Raw genomic sequence first — 18,714 nt, 5'->3', positions numbered from 1 at the left:
TGCATGAAAGATAAAAAACAATTCAATGAATATGGAATCCCATCTTCTCCAAAAAATCTCTTGTCTTTACAAAAGAAATTCAATTATTGCTACACATCAGCTATCTTTTAGTCATTGGTTACAAGTATATGACATCCGCTCCAACACCCTAACTTGATCAAACACACACCCTATGAACCTTTATTATTACTATATGCCAAAACTCAATATCAAGAAACAAAGACTGCAGTGTTCACAATTCAAGCTTCAAATTATCTCAATTGTTAATACTCAAACTTAACTCACTTCACTATTAGCATTCACCGTAATTAGGCTATCAATGCTTATGTATCCTTATTCACTATAATAGTATCCAATACCCTGGTTTTTGCTCTTCTTGAAAACTACCTTGCACTTCCCTAACTTTACAATGGCAGCTACCATAAAGGACATCATCATTCATCCTACACCTACTTCATCACCTTCATTCCTACACCTAAATACAGGAAACCTTTTTTTTAGATACATCACCATTGGCTAAACGAAGCTGCACAACCTTAACACTGTACCTACAATGAAAGCAAGCACCACTCACACACACCGAAGACATACACTTAAAGTAAGAACTGCAAAAACCACAACACCCATTCCATAATCTTTCATTCTACCAACACCAAATGCAAGCCCCAACCTACTCTGCTTAATGAAAAAGAACAAAACTTACCGAAATGAACGGGACGGACTTAGGTCTTCATCATCTTTCCTCACCGCCGGCATCAATCGCACAAACAATCTCAAAATCCACTATGATCCTTTTCTAACGACCACCGATTCCCACAACCGCGAGCTTTACACACGCCCTCGTTACTCCGAATGGGCCACTATCACTCATTGCTTCTCCTCTGTCATCTTTACATTCTCTGACACCACCCAATCAACAACGCTCCTCTTTCGCTCTGTCTCGCTACTTTCACATCTATTCCTGAGTTCCAATTTTAAATACCACCAGCCGATATGGAAGCCGGCTGACTGCATCCACAAATCTTATGGCAAGCTTCATACATTAACTATCTAAGTTGGTTATTTTCGACAAAGACATTCTCATCATGGGGTTATTTTTGTCTATTCCAATCTCTGAAAACGACAAATTTCAACTGGGAAACTTGAAAGTACACAGAACATTAGAGTTCCAAACCCGTACAAAGGAACACGGGATAATTTTCCTAACTTATTATATCATCTTAGCTTGACAACATTTTTTATAACTGTATAAATTAATTAAATTTTTATTTTAAATATGAAATTATGTATAAAATACAAGAATGGTTTTTACTGTAACATATTTTAGATTTTCAAACCGTATTAAATGTCTTTTTATTTTTAGGAACTAAAATGCTATTATATAAAGAATAATGTTAGAGAAATAATAATTACTATATTTAATTTAATATTTATAATTTTATGTATTTAATATTAAACTTTTTTTATATTCAGTAATTATTACTATAATAAATACATAATAGTAAATAAAATAAATGTATAATTATAACCATCTATGATTTTTAAACTATGACGCATATATTTTTTAATACAAACGGTAGAAAAAGAGGTGAGGACGAGATAGAATGAGCGATCCGAGGGTGAATAATGAAAATAAGAGGGAAAATTAAAGAAAATTCTAGCTAATTAAAATATTTTTGCTATATATATCTAAGTATTTTTACCAATTAAATTCAATTAAGTTAGTCTAAATTCAATAAAAATTGCTCACATTTATATACATGAATCACACATTTTTTTAAAACCAAATAATAACACGTATCATCCATCTAATAATAATTTTATGTGAAATTGACTGCAGATAAATTTCTGCCACATAATTTAGCACTGGAAGACCATTTTTTTTATGTTGGTGTTATCCCTTTAGTGGTATTCTTTAAATAATATCAAGATTAAATATATTATTTTATATGGGACGATTGTAAATTTAAAATTAAATTTGTTAGTTTCTATTTCTTTTCTTAAAACATGCCCATTGGAAGGTAAGCATTTTGTTTATTTAAAAATTTATTTAACTATAAAAGTTAAACCTTTACATTTGTATTTTATAATTATTAGAAATTGGAAGGTCTTTAGAAATATAAATTTCAGAAAATAAAATTCGTGTATTTAAGAAACACAGTAATCAACCATTTGATTAATACTCAACAATCTTTTTATATCGCCCATAATAAAGTGCCCTGAATGCACCGTTGTGTCATTTTATTATTTGGCGGGAGAGCGATCTAAGTTTCCCTCCATTAAGCTGTGATTGTTCTGTAGTCATGGACGATCTTGTACCTCGAATATTATAATGCACGTGATTGTGTGCGCAATGGTGAGACTTGACATGGTGTGATGTTCTTTTTGTAGCAAATTACTGTGGGATGAGATGTATACGACATGATTAAACTTACATGGCTTGGATTGGATCTACGTTGGTGCTTCGGGATGTCTGTGATGATAGAGGTATCCGCGAAGGCATTCCGATCGATTTTGTGTCAAAAATTAATCTATTTGGAATACAAAATTTATTTGGCTCAATTTTTTAGTTATGGAATCCGTTAGTGTGCTTTTCCCGGATATGGAAATGGGAAGAAATAGACGAGAAGGTGGGACGGTTTTATGTGATTTTTAGGTGAAAGAACTCGGAGGGTTCGAGTTATTTGTTAAGCAAAAATAAACAAACAAGTCGGAGGGTACGACTTGTTGATGGCTGCAATTTGAATTTTAACAATGCAAAACGGACCGTGCGTTTTGTATATATATATATTTTATCAAGCTGAAAATGAAATCGTAGGGTCCGAGTTCCCTTTTTTAAAAATTAATTTGAATCTACCAATAGTAAACGGTAGGTCCGATTTAGGTTTATTGAAAATATCAGATTCCGTGTTCTTCTTCAACCTTACTCGTCTTCTTCCTCTGGTTCTCTGCATTTGTGTTTTTCTCCTTCATGGTATGTTACCCAAAAATTTGTTAGTATGATTTCTGTTATTATTTAGTAGAGTAAGAAAAATGGATAATAGAGTAGTTTTGAAAATGTATTATTTTGAATGATGAAGTAAAAAAATAATACACATTTCTATTCAACTTCTAACAATAACAACAAGAATAAAAAACTTCCTAACAATAATAATTTTAATTATAAAATATTAAAAAATAAAAAAAAAACTATATCTGATAAAAATGATAATAATTCCTTTCTAACCACAACAATAATAATTGGCCACCTAACAATAATAATTATAATTACGAAATATAAAAAAATTTAAACGGAGAAAGGAAGAAGAAGAAGGTGGAAGTGAAGTCGAAAGTGAAATCTGAAAGTGATTGTAACCGAATAATGAGAGTGGGTTGCATGGGTCTTTGTTTGGTTTCACGGCACCGTTTGGGGAGAAGCTGCTACGCGATGCGTGTCCAGACTGCATCAAATCGCACCGTGCGTTTGGTGAAACGCAACTCGGACGGTCTGTGTGGTGAATAGGAACTCGCAGGGTCTGAGTTGTGGTTTCACTGACACCACAAAATTGTGAAGCACCTCTCTCTCCCATATCAGAATCCAACACCACTCATGCATCCACATGCAAATTAAAAAGCGAATTTATTTGCGGTGCAATTTGAATTACATAATTTGATTTTGGAAATCTAATCCCATTCAAAATATTTTTAAGAGATAAGTATTGTTTTGATCCCTAGCATTGAAGGTCAGAGTCGAAGCCATCATAAACGTAATTTTTAATATAAAATCATCCGTTACATTTTTTTCGTTTTAATATCGTCATTTTTAATAAAATGTTTTATTTTATTCGTCAACTATCTCTACTTTTAGGGGTGTGAATGTGTCGAGTGAAACCGGGTTTGACGTGACCCACACCCAGCCCGAAAATATACACCTGGCCTATTGATGAGACCAGAACCCGACCCTAGATCCAATGAAGCCTATACACTTTCGGGTCACAATTATACCGGGTAAAAAGCGGGGCGTTAATATTAAATTACATTGATACCATCTTATAAGCTAGCATGTGAAAATATCCAAATTTTTAAGACTCCAACCATTAAAACATAACCGTAATCAATACTAATATTGTCTAATTACACCAAATATTTAAACAAGACAAATAATACAATATTATGCATTAGTCTAAAATCTTATGCATTTTAAACATAAAACATTAACTTATAGTCTTATAATAACTAATAACACGAAATATTAAGGTTTACGATACTTAAATTCCACATAAGAATAACCATCATCCATCAGTAATAACAGAAAATATTAGTTGTGTACAATGACCGGGCCACCGGCCCGATTTTGGGTGACCGGAGTGATGCACTGATCCGACCCGAATTAATGACGGGGTCTATTTCTGAGACCCTTACCCGGTCCTAGACCCGGTGAAATCACACGAAATTAGACTATACATTGTTCGGGGCACGGCCGGGCAGGGCCGGGCCGGGCCGGGCCATGCACACCGCTTCCTCTAAATGGGATATGACGCTTCAGTGAGAGGGAAAGCAATGATCTTCAGTGAGCGTGTGGAGGCGCGTGTGATGCAACAATAGATAACGAAAGACAGAGTCCTGACCGAGTTGCGGGAAGGATCCGCAGATGAAACTGCAGACAACGACGTGGTCACGAATATGTGACTCTGATACGATAATAAATCCGTGAAAGAATTAAAAAAGAGATCCGACAAGTATTATACGTTTTATTTTTTAATTGACTGCAATTATAAGTAAATGTTTCAATTACGACAATGAAGAAGAGTTAATAGCCAAATTTGTCCCTGAAATTTAAGGCATTTTTCAAATTGGTCCTGAAAAATATTTTCTTGTTGTGTTAGTCATTGAATGATAAAACGTTAGTCAAATTGATTCTGCCGTCAGTTAGATGATGACATGTCACGCTAAGGGCCACGTGTCACCAGATGATTGGTTGATGTGCCAGATTAGCGACACGTAACACGCCACATGCCTCTAAGACATTTAAAAGAAATATTTAAAGAAATATTTTAAAAGAAATATTTTATTCCATATAAAATTATTTAAGAAGAAGAAATGAGCTAACAAATTACTTAATTACGAGATTCTTTGAAAATATTTATCACCTATCAAGAAAGAGCTGAAGAGTACTGTATAGAATTCAAATTGATAGCTAGATTATCAATATTTTAAAAAAGTCTCGCAAGTGAACATTTTGTCAGTTTTTTTTAAGGCATGGAAAAAAATATATATATTTGTTTAATTTATAAATTGTTAATCTTTTAATAAAGTAATTTAAATTAGATAAAAAAAGTATTTTATTTCATGAAAAACAATTTTAACAGATAGATTAAAATTTGTTAGTAGGACTATAAAAATTTATAATGTCATACTGATTTAGGTAAATACATGCATGTACCCAAATTTTATATAAAATATTCTGCATAGTCTATAAAAATTTGAAAATTAAAAAATAATTTACTTACGTAAATAACTAGGACATTACAAATTTTTACAGTACTCCTGATATCTTTTTGAAGCCATTTGTTTTACATTCTTTTGCATGAAATGAAATAATGTTTTTAATTTTTAAATTATTAATTATTCGGTGATGTGATTTTTTTTTATTGGGACATATTTTATTATTATTATTATTATTATTATTATTATTATTATTACTACTTTGCACAATCAAATAGTCATAGATAAAGTGAAAAAACTATGACGTCTAATCATGACTTGAAAGATATAAGGGCCAAATTTTTTCCATATATAATACAAATACAAAAGTTTATTATTTTGCTATGATGGAGAAAATATAATGTACTTAACATTTAACAGAATTAAGATAATTGTTCAAAAAATAAATTATGGTACGACTTTATTATTTATATTCATCATAAAAAATTTATGGAATTATTCGAAATTAAATTTTAGGAAGGAAACATCTTTTTTAATTATATTTTTAAATAAACTTTAATTTTAGGTTTAAAATGGAAATTCAAGCAAATTTTTTAATAATATTAATTTGTCGTATCCAATTATTCAATTATTTTTTAATCACATTTAGATCAGTTATTGTTAAAAAAAAACATTTCCTTTTACTGAATTATGTTTTTTCGAAAATAATTTACTGCTAAAATTATTAAACTTCTCACAACCCACGTTTAAACAAAATTATGAACGAAAAAATTTAACCATCAAATAGAAAGAAATGAAAATAGCAATACCACAAATTGCACATCATCGCATCATGAGCACCCAAACCAACATTACCCCCAATTTAAGAAACTAGTTCACCCCAAAAACATCAGGGAAACTTTGGCATTTGGCCATATACCCAAAGACTATAAAAAAATTCCTTAATGGAGAAGGAGCTAGAAGCAATGAACAGAAAAGTAACCTCGAATACAGCGATCATTTAATGAGAGAGAGAAAATAAACAGGAGAGACGTTCTTGAGTATATGTGCATGAAGGAGATCACCATGAGAAGCATCCATGCGGAACATGCATGCATTTGGTGAGAAGGATTAACCCATTCTACTTGCTTCTTTATGTGTCCATGCCTCATGGTGACATCTTTGTCCATCTAGCGATCCATAGGCGGAATGACGGTTATACCCTTGTGGTGCTTAGCGCGCGAATTGTGTTAAATTCCATTTTATTGGAATTTTCAGAGGGTCATAGATGGAAATGTGCTTAAGTTAATGTCAACTGATTAAGTGTATCTATGTGTGCATACTTGTAATGATTACATAGTCCTCTCAAGGGAAAGTATGTACCACCTACCACGACCTAGGCTTGGGTGATGTGTAAGCGTAGATGCTGTGAGTGGATTATTGCTCCTCTTTTATAAGTTAGAACTGGAACAACATCTTCACTAGTTTCGAACTGGAAGCCCTACGGACGATCAACATGGAAGCCTCGGAGTCCTTTCTACAAGATTCTCAGAACATTCCTTTAGAAGAGTAAGTTCGTTATACATGCAGCATGTATCAATATTAGTGTTGTAACAAAAATGTTCTCCTTCACATTTGCTGGCGTTGACTGTGCTGGTGTATTGACTGTGTAGGTTGGACCCCGGCGAAAACATTGTACAAGAGCGTGATCGATCCACAAACCACGTGGACGCTGTCATGAACCTTGACCTAACCATAGAAGGGGTGAGCAAAATATTGCTGTTGACCTACATTTTCCATGGCTTGTGATAGAGGACGACTATATACATTTATAAAATTCGACAACCCTTTTTTGCTATACCATGTGTCTCTGATGTCGTTGTTAGTAGTGAAGTTTTGTGCTTCTTCTGAACTGGTATCTGTTTTGTTTGACAGCCCCTTCGAGAGCAGCTTTCACAGCCTAATGCAACGGCTGAACATGATACGGTGGAAAAAGACATGCTGGCGCGCATTTTTCTTCATGAGAAGGTATCTCGTGACCCATTTCGTTGCCTTACCGTGTCTGAGTGTGTGTCGTATCTGACATTGTTGCGGGTGTTACAGTTAGTAAAACTTCAGTCGTGTATAACCGTGGAATGTTTGACTTTGGCGTGTTTGCACTTTATTTGCACCAATTTTCAGCACATTCAAACATTCGCGGAGCTTCAATGAAACTTGTCTTGGGGGAGGGGGGTGAATCATTGAAAATATTATCCCGTAATAATTAAATAAAAAAAACCTGTAGGTATGATTTTATTCAAAATTTGTTATTAACATGTGACATTGCATAGATTTAAATTTAAATCAAAAAACTATAGTCGATTTACATTATCAATAAATTTACTTTACGTTAATAAACTAAACTAATTTTAAAAATTTAAATTGGCATAACCGATTATAAATTTAATTAGAAAGAAGAACTTATATTTGTATTTAGAAAATCAATTTTCCACCAGAAAGTACGTTTCTTTTAAAATGATACAGAAACTTGTCTTGGGGGGGGAATTTCATTGAAAAAATTATGCAGTTATAATTAAATTAAAATAAAAACTGTTAGTATAATTTTATTCAATATTTGTTATTAACATGTAACGTTGCATATAATTAAATATAACTTAAAACGTATAGTGCATTTAGATTACCAATAAATTTACTTTACCTTAATAAAGTAAACTAATTTTAAAAATTTAAGTTATGTTATCACCGATTATAAATTTAATTACAAAAAAGAATTAGTTTTGTATTTAAAAAATGAATTTTTAACCAGCAAGTACGTTTCTTTTAAAATATACAGAATTAAGTATTAGTTGTCAATTAATCTATAACTTAATCGTAGTTTATAACTTATACAGAAAAAAACTTTTAAACATGAAGAACAAGATACATGTTTATAATATTTTGAAGAATTTATTTGGACGTTACACAGCATTACTTGGCACTTATTCAATATTTTTTTAACTCGCGAAAGTAAAGACAATAATAACGCTACTCTATAACTGTTTTTTGTTTGAGAGACATAAGAAGTTGGCCAATGTGACTGCACTGAAAATGGCCTCTTAAAATGGGTCTTACTATTCCATGTAAATGGTTAATAATGACTCTAAAGGGATATTTAAAACGGGCCTATGTTCGGGCCAGTCCATACGAGTGAAAACGTTATTGTTTCATTCAACCAGAAGGCCTAAAACAATTTTAATTAAACAATTTTTTAACCAAACGGGAACCTTTAAACCCTCATTCTTTGGCTTTCATCTGCGAACGATGATTCCGTCATCTCCACCTTGACATCCTTGGCTGCTGAGAGAATCAATCACAGACCCACAAAGTCCTAATCCTCCATGTCATCCCTCTACTTGAAACTCTGTTGCCGCCAAAGTCCTTTTGCCGTCTTTATTTCCTCGTCAGTTTGAGGGAAAGGTGAATTTGGGTTTAAGCTGTGTTCTCTGTTACGTTTGTTTGCCTGATATAATTTGCAATAATGTCATGGTGGTGCGCAATACCAGCGACCAATGTTATTCATTCCACTTCCATCCATCACTTCTGTAGGATACTCTGTAGCTTTAACATTTCATTACATATTGAATTGTCGAGCTGAGACATGCAACCTATTCCCAATTGCATTACTAGTAAATCCGTTTTTATTCTTTCCTTGTTCTAATGTTTTACTGAACCTTTCATGCCTAGCATATCTAATCGAATAGGATTATTTGCTGCTACTCTGAACGAATTGCAGTGTTTATTATGTCTAATTTCATAACTCTGTTACCGGCTTACTGCTTGACGTAAAATTGCACAGCCCATGATGGAGAATCGCTACTCAGTTTTTGGCCCTTATTTCCTCTTGTAAAAAATTTGATTGCAGTACCTTGACGACAATATGCATTGCCTATATTACTGAGTCACTGTGAATCTGTTGTTCAGTAGAGATTAGCTCTGCGATACACATTATTTAGATTGTGTTTATTCTTCTGATGTTAATTACTTGTTGATGAAAATCAATTTTGTTTTAATTCTTGTGATGTGCTATGTCAATGAAGGGTTCCAATGAAAAGCTTGCGGACATTGAGTCTCGGTTGGCCATCATTGAGAAGAGGACAGCCACCTTCGACAGGTATTTGCTCCAAATTCTTGACTTGGCTCAACGGCAACATGACCGAAGCGGTAGCATCGTCATGGTTCCTAGGCCGTGTATGCCACCGCAGCAAGAGGACAACACAAAGAGGAACACCTCCTCAGAGGTCGTTCCCCAATCAGGTAACGTCACCACTGTTTCTGCCCAAACTGAGGACAACAGCATCACACAACAATGAGGTTCCTTCACCCATCTGAGGCCACCCTCCGAGAAGGGCAAAGGCATACAACAAGGCCCAAATGCAGAGGGGTCCCTGTTTGACCTCTTTGCACCTGACTCGCCGTGTGAGGAGGATGACCTTGTCATAGATGAAACCAAATCAACACCAAGAAATATCACGGAGGCCTCTCACCTCAGTCAGCACATGACTACCCAGCAACATTGGGCTGTTGGGCTATCAAAGGGAACTGGTCAGTGGCACGGTAGGATATCTCAAATCCCTTCATCCACTTATGAGAAGGTACGATGTAGTTGTTCATTCTGATTAATTTTGTGGTCATTCTGCAGCACGGATTGTTCTTGGAAGGTGTTTGCATGTGTTCAAACGACTCTAAACATATTTCATAATAACAGGACATTTCAAGCCTCCCAGCTTGGTCTGACTTTGACAGCACAACTGAACTGTGTGGCCTATTCACGTCGACTCCAACTATGAGCAAACCTGCTAAGCTGCCGAAACTGGAGCGCATTGAGATGACATGTTTAGGCAGGCCAGCATCTTCAATGACCCGAGACATGCAGGTACTGATGCAGGATTCCGTAACCCAAAGTCGTCCAAAGAGGACCATCATCAGGCAGGCAGCACGAGGCCGTGGGCGTGGCCGTCGCAACAACCATGTTGATCCCACTGAACCCCGAATCCCAAAGGTAGTAGCCATGCTTTGTGTAACAATGACACTGTTATCAAATTACCTTACCTAAACTGCCATCAATCTATAGCCTATATAATTCTAACCCTCTAAGTCTTGCAGACGTATGAAATGGTGTTCAGGCCATTTAACAATATGGGACTCTCGTTGCAGGAGTGCAAGTTAGCGGCTTACATTTTCGGCAAAGAACTTCCACCTGAGTGAGACATCTAACACGAGTATTCTGTTATGTGCTAATGTGCTAGTACGTCAATATTATTTTTTACTAACTAGTTCCGATGTTATTTCAGGGAGATCTTGTTTAAGTATTCATTCTTCGACTTGCCTCGGGCTCTTTTCATGTCACTGGCCCCCCCACATACCCCATGTCTTGATGTAAGTCATCGAAAATGTTTTTTTGAATGTAAACTTTGAACCTTCAACCCTGATGTGTATACATACTCAACTTTTGGCGTGGTTGCAGATAACTAATGCAACATGCCTGATGAGGTCGGTTCAGGCACGCAAAAGCATGACTCCCCGTGCCTGGTTTCTGCCAACTAACTTCGCAACGGATGTCCTGCTTGACACCCCAGTTAGTGAACTGGCCAAACATTACCAGCCAAAGTGGATGCACGAGACAAACCAACTGGAACACGTATGATATGTATCCATGAAACCCTATTATGGATGTCATTTCGTTATCACCGCCTGTGTAATTATTGTTTCCTCCAATGAACTGTTACCGTTAATTAGAAAAGCATTTTCACCCTCGATAATGTAGGTCTATGTGCCTGTTTGGGAGGCCATCGATACGTGCTATATGCTGTTGTTGGATGTGAAGGGTGCAAGCTTGTACGTACTAGATGTAAGCAGAAGTCCGGAGAGTATTGTCCGTCGAGAGGCTAACATGCGGCGCATAGTAAGTAATCTCTTCACGTGTACCTTGCAACTATGTAACTGTACCTTGATCACGCACACGTTTTCCTACCTTATACATTTGTAACTACTGTTTCTTTCCTCGCAGTGCCGTGTCCTGGGGAAAATCTTCTCGGCGGACAGGAACATTGTCAACTTCAGACACACAAATCCAGACCCTTCTAATTGGGGATCCTTGCAGTATCCTGGAGCCATTCCAAATGCAGTGGATAGGTAAGTCAAGTTACTTTAAGCTATTTGCAGAATATGTAGAATGATGAATACCATAAAATTTTTTTCTCTTGTTCCATTCTGTGAGGTGTTTCTTCTTTCTCGTTTATTATTATATTTAATTTGCAATGATGTTATTCTATGGCATAAATATTCTTCAGTTGTTGTTGAGGGTAGAAGATAAAAGAAATATAATTATAAAAAAGCGGTGTGATCAAAGTTTGAAGGAGAAATTATCATTTATCACCGAACCGAACGTACACGTAATAGTCACGATACATTAGTTTGTTGTGCTTTTGTTTTTTCTACACTTGTTACACCGGCTGACGAGTATTTAGTTGTGTTAGAATATGATATATGATTAAATGATGCCTTTTTTAATTCCTCTTCAAACTATGTTTTCTTGTTTCATTGTCTTAATTCTTATGCACCTTTAAATTCTACAATTTTCTTCACATGTTAGGTATTTCTGTTTAGTATTATCCATACACTTATTTCTAAAGAAAGATGTAGACAAAGCTCCTTCGACTTTATGAAACAGAAGAAAGGGAAACCCCATATTTGTTATTTACAGCATAAATAATCAACAAAACTAGTGTGAACCAATAAGTTATGCACGACTATGTGTGGGATAGATCTCTGTTTTCCTTGCCTGATTTTTTTGCCTTTCCACCAATAATTTTTCACACGGTTCGTGACACTAATGCGCTGACCCAATGATGTTCGATTTTATGATGCAGCAACGAGACATCTACGTGGCTATTGTACTGGCTGTAGCAGGATGGGGGATTTTCAACTCGAATTTTTGCTCCCATGGTGAATTTTATGCAACGTCCTAGATTAAACAATAGCTTCAAGACACAACAATTGCTAATTTTTTCCCCTGATAACGCTGTTTGTGCTTATTTTACTTGAAGTGCTCATGACACTGTAACTATCATTATGCAGATCCACCCGGAAGCTGTAAGAATGCGGACTGCTACTAGCATTGCTAGCTGTGATGCAAATGAACATGGATGCTTCATAGATGTTAAAGCCGAGCTGCTTTGGCGTGATCTCATGGATCGCCCTGAATAGTGCTGTCTACTTTTATCGCTCTCTACTTTGATATATTTTGATAACCATGTGACTTGTATTTTTTGCTTTTGGATGTATTGTGAATAGAAATGTCAAATACCTTCTATCACTCAGGGTTACCGTGGGGTTGTTAGGGATGTTAGGCTTCAGTACTCAGTCGCTCTGATGTGAGTAACTAGATTTCCGGTATTTTGGTTTTAGGATTGTAACAACCCTGCGGTCTATGTAAGCGCATATTCACCTTGGCCACAAAGCCGCAGTTGTCGCATGTGCTGCGGTGAATCGTATTTGAATGTGGCTTAATGTAACGTACTACTCTTTATCTAGTAAAGTGTTTCCAGTTTATCGTGCACTATTCAACCACACCTGCTTACCGTACAGTGTGCCACAGGTTTCCATACCTTTCTTCATAAGAGAATTAGACAACATTTACACGACTTTTGGCACCACATCTTACATTTCCTATCACCAAAAATTAATGAATGTACGTGTTCCTTAAAATTATGATATTTTACTACTTGGAAAAAAAAGGAAATTAGAAACAAGATCCAGAACATATATTCATCATGATAACGACATAAAATCATGGGTTCTTTAGTAGCACAATCCAAATGACTCTTGTCTATATATTTCTCTTCTTCAGAATTCTATGGCAATTCTAGCATTCCATTCGCTAAGTTCCTCCTTATACACAAGCAACAAATCTCGGTTACCAAGACCTCCACCCAATAACTAAGTTGCCCTTTTGGTACATCAGCAGTCTCTAGAGGTGATCCTTTATTGAAGCTCTTTTCTTTCACTCTTGTGCAGAGATTCCTGTGATGCATAAATGCTTCAGTCAGAAGTCCACACTCGATCCTTGCCCGCACTGCAGTCACAACATCTCTAAGTGAAATATTATGAGGCACACCAACACCACCAGCCCACCTTAAAATCATCAGAGCTGTATCAGTGCTATTCCTCTCTAACAGTACTTCAGTAATTTTAGGGTGTGATGCTGCACCAGAAATTTCAGGAAGAACGCTACAAGCTTCCTAACAGAATAATAAAATATGTTAATCTCAAATGAAAACCAACAGATCAACCTTAACAGCAAATATTACAAAATGTAACATGGTCATTGCATAAGGACTATAAGACCATAGCTCCTCATTGTTATCTTCGGAAGGAGGGATTCTTAGTACACTTACGGCTTAACAAACACCTGTATATTTACTTTGATAAATACTACACCAAGACCCTCTTATTAAATGGAAAAAAATAGCATATATAATATCTCTGTCTCAAAATAACAAAAAAGAAGATAATATCTGCATATATATAATGAAGATTCTCAGCCAATCAGCATGAGCCAAGCAAGCAACAAGGACAAACAAAAATATCAACAAAAAAAAGTAAAAACAGTTATACAATCAGTCTATCAAAAACAAAATCTTCCAAGACTAAACCTGCTTTGTCTTTAACACGCTCTCTTGGAGATTATGCAAATCATGAACTTGTGCTGAAACAGTACCCTTAAAAGATGACTCCAAAATGTCTAGCACATTTGATATGCCTTTCAAGTGTAATGAAAATCTCAGAAGTGAACTCAATTTCTCTTTCATTTGAAAAAAAATCAAGATTATCTAAAACACATTGTTAGGGAGCACAAAACCTCCGAAGCATAAAATATACTTGCTATAAAAATTATCTTTAAAATTAACATACAATACTTGTCATAGTGGTATTAAAATGACCATATCATACGATCAACCCAACCACAGAATCCGCTGTCATTAAAAGGCTAACAAATCTAGTTAACAATTCAAGATCATTACATACTCAACACACTTCAATCCACATACATCCCAACACATCAGCATGACCAATAACACATACTTGCACCATTAGCAACCCATGCTGAATGAACACTTCCGAATACCCACCAATTAATGCATCGAAATCGCTTCAAGGATCATCACCAACAATTCTCCCTTCTTCCTAAGACAAAGCTCCTTCGACTTTATGAAACAGAAGAAAGGGAAACCCCATATTTGTTATTTACAGCATAAATAATCAACAAAACTAGTGTGAACCAATAAGTTATGCACGACTATGTGTGGGATAGATCTCTGTTTTCCTTGCCTGATTTTTTTGCTCTCCACCAATAATTTTTCACACGGTTCGTGACACTAATGCGCTGACCCAATGATGTTCGATTTTATGATGCAGCAACGAGACATCTACGTGGCTATTGTACTGGCTGTAGCAGGATGGGGGATTTTCAACTCGAATTTTTGCTCCCATGGTGAATTTTATGCAACGTCCTAGATTAAACAATAGCTTCAAGACACAACAATTGCTAATTTTTTCCCCTGATAACGCTGTTTGTGCGTATTTTACTTGAAGTGCTCATGACACTGTAACTATCATTATGCAGATCCACCCGGAAGCTGTAAGAATGCGGACTGCTACTAGCATTGCTAGCTGTGATGCAAATGAACATGGATGCTTCATAGATGTTAAAGCCGAGCTGCTTTGGCGTGATCTCATGGATCGCCCTGAATAGTGCTGTCTACTTTTATCGCTCTCTACTTTGATATATTTTGATAACCATGTGACTTGTATTTTTTGCTTTTGGATGTATTGTGAATAGAAATGTCAAATACCTTCTATCACTCAGGGTTACCGTGGGGTTGTTAGGGATGTTAGGCTTCAGTACTCAGTCGCTCTGATGTGAGTAACTAGATTTCCGGTATTTTGGTTTTAGGATTGTAACAACCCTGCGGTCTATGTAAGCGCATATTCACCTTGGCCACAAAGCCGCAGTTGTCGCATGTGCTGCGGTGAATCGTATTTGAATGTGGCTTAATGTAACGTACTACTCTTTATCTAGTAAAGTGTTTCCAGTTTATCGTGCACTATTCAACCACACCTGCTTACCGTACAGTGTGCCACAGGTTTCCATACCTTTCTTCATAAGAGAATTAGACAACATTTACACGACTTTTGGCACCACATCTTACATTTCCTATCACCAAAAATTAATGAATGTACGTGTTCCTTAAAATTATGATATTTTACTACTTGGAAAAAAAAGGAAATTAGAAACAAGATCCAGAACATATATTCATCATGATAACGACATAAAATCATGGGTTCTTTAGTAGCACAATCCAAATGACTCTTGTCTATATATTTCTCTTCTTCAGAATTCTATGGCAATTCTAGCATTCCATTCGCTAAGTTCCTCCTTATACACAAGCAACAAATCTCGGTTACCAAGACCTCCACCCAATAACTAAGTTGCCCTTTTGGTACATCAGCAGTCTCTAGAGGTGATCCTTTATTGAAGCTCTTTTCTTTCACTCTTGTGCAGAGATTCCTGTGATGCATAAATGCTTCAGTCAGAAGTCCACACTCGATCCTTGCCCGCACTGCAGTCACAACATCTCTAAGTGAAATATTATGAGGCACACCAACACCACCAGCCCACCTTAAAATCATCAGAGCTGTATCAGTGCTATTCCTCTCTAACAGTACTTCAGTAATTTTAGGGTGTGATGCTGCACCAGAAATTTCAGGAAGAACGCTACAAGCTTCCTAACAGAATAATAAAATATGTTAATCTCAAATGAAAACCAACAGATCAACCTTAACAGCAAATATTACAAAATGTAACATGGTCATTGCATAAGGACTATAAGACCATAGCTCCTCATTGTTATCTTCGGAAGGAGGGATTCTTAGTACACTTACGGCTTAACAAACACCTGTATATTTACTTTGATAAATACTACACCAAGACCCTCTTATTAAATGGAAAAAAATAGCATATATAATATCTCTGTCTCAAAATAACAAAAAAGAAGATAATATCTGCATATATATAATGAAGATTCTCAGCCAATCAGCATGAGCCAAGCAAGCAACAAGGACAAACAAAAATATCAACAAAAAAAAAGTAAAAACAGTTATACAATCAGTCTATCAAAAACAAAATCTTCCAAGACTAAACCTGCTTTGTCTTTAACACGCTCTCTTGGAGATTATGCAAATCATGAACTTGTGCTGAAACAGTACCCTTAAAAGATGACTCCAAAATGTCTAGCACATTTGATATGCCTTTCAAGTGTAATGAAAATCTCAGAAGTGAACTCAATTTCTCTTTCATTTGAAAAAAAATCAAGATTATCTAAAACACATTGTTAGGGAGCACAAAACCTCCGAAGCATAAAATATACTTGCTATAAAAATTATCTTTAAAATTAACATACAATACTTGTCATAGTGGTATTAAAATGACCATATCATACGATCAACCCAACCACAGAATCCGCTGTCATTAAAAGGCTAACAAATCTAGTTAACAATTCAAGATCATTACATACTCAACACACTTCAATCCACATACATCCCAACACATCAGCATGACCAATAACACATACTTGCACCATTAGCAACCCATGCTGAATGAACACTTCCGAATACCCACCAATTAATGCATCGAAATCGCTTCAAGGATCATCACCAACAATTCTCCCTTCTTCCTACCTTTACGGACCCTGCACAGCATCATGAACACACATCATTGTCATCATATTGTTAATTTCACACACTGTTCAGTACCACCAATTATTGTACACGTGTTTCAAAAATTTTAAAACAACATAGATAACATGATACATCGAATCTGGGGGAAGGTATGTCTGAAGTGAATCATGGTTTTCGTGCTTACCACGTTAACAGTTTGTGATAACATGTTTGCACCCTCGCCCTGGGTTGAGGGTGCTGATGTCGGTGGAGCATTGGGACAGCGGGTCCTTCGATGACCAACACAACCGCATGTGCTGCACTTACGCCGCTTGATACCCCTAGACCCAAGAGGTTCATTACCACGTCCTGTGCCTTTCGTCCTGACACTAATAGGATCCCTAACCCCTCCCCCACTGTTGCCAGCTCCATTCCCAGCAACTGCACCTCCTAGTCCATTTTTTTTTCAAGCCAACATGTATCCTCTACAACCTTAGCTAAATATTGCCTAAAGTCCTCCTCCCTAATACATGCTACTTTTGCTAACCGCTTGCAGTGCTGGAGGAATGCACCCACTCTACTCCGATACAAAACACCCGCATCACTATATCGGCTGCTTAACGGTTCGTAGCAAAGATCTTCCTTCGCTGCTTTGGACCACCGCGCCAACACAAGACTCTTAGGAAGGGAATCAATATCTAGCCTAACCAAAACTGCCAGAATGTGAACACATGGCAAACCAAATGACTCCATCCTCAGGCAACTGCAAAGAAACTCCTCTTTCCTTTTCATATGAACCACATCCCACCGTGAATTCGGTCTTCTATACTTCTGTGTTACATACACACACCTATCCTCACGTTCGATGCACTCCAATATGGTCACCCGAACACACCTTTTAAGTGACTCACGATATCTTGAGAATATTTCCCGTGTGAAGTTTATTGCCCCTGACTTTTCTAACTCCGGGAACTGCGTTTGAAGGACCGGTGTCCCGTACGATGATCGGAAGTCAAGCTCTTCCTCATTGTCCCTCAGAAAGTCCACACATCGTTGAAAATTGGTTACAAACTCAAGTATGCCATATCGGCTTTCCACAAATCTCCCTAACTTGGCGTGCAACGACTCGCACCGAGATGTTTTGCGCAGCCCAGCATAAAACCTGCCCCGTATGTAAGCAGTTGCCCATGAAGACTTCTTCTCGTATACGTCCTTGACCCACTCTAACTCCCTAACCCCACACTCCTCTACCATGGCATCCCAAAGCATCTCAAACTCCGCAACCTCAACATCAGCAAGCATGCAATGTCTAAACAACGATGTGAATCGGGGTTTACACACGTTAACCGTTGCATTCTTCAAAAGGTGCCAAGCGCATAAGCGATGGTGAGCATTTGGAAACACTTCCTGAATAGCTACGCGCATTGATCGATCGCCATCAGTTATCACCGCTGTTGGTGCTTTACCCCCCATGCATTCCAGTAAATTTCTTAAAACCCATACATATGATGCAATTGATTCGCATGAAACCATCGCAGTTGCAAACACGCAGGT

At 36.5% G+C, this 18,714-nt stretch overlaps 1 protein-coding gene across 1 annotated transcript in view; it reads right to left on the bottom strand.

The window, feature by feature from the left end:
• Window positions 1-756, bottom strand: part of LOC107470605 (protein FAR1-RELATED SEQUENCE 5-like) — a 2,145-nt gene extending 1,389 nt beyond the window's left edge. The window contains exons 1-2 of the mRNA XM_016090010.1: window positions 704-756; window positions 491-548 (exon numbers count right to left, since the gene is read on the bottom strand). Of these exons, the coding sequence (XP_015945496.1) occupies window positions 491-548; window positions 704-756 (111 nt within the window). The remainder of the gene's footprint in view (window positions 1-490; window positions 549-703) is intronic.
• Window positions 757-18,714: the final 17,958 nt, after the last annotated feature.

The sequence above is a fragment of the Arachis duranensis genome, chromosome 1, assembly GCF_000817695.3.
Source record: "Arachis duranensis cultivar V14167 chromosome 1, aradu.V14167.gnm2.J7QH, whole genome shotgun sequence".
NCBI lineage: Eukaryota > Viridiplantae > Streptophyta > Magnoliopsida > Fabales > Fabaceae > Arachis > Arachis duranensis.
This window is presented reverse-complemented; position numbering and strand designations above follow the sequence as displayed.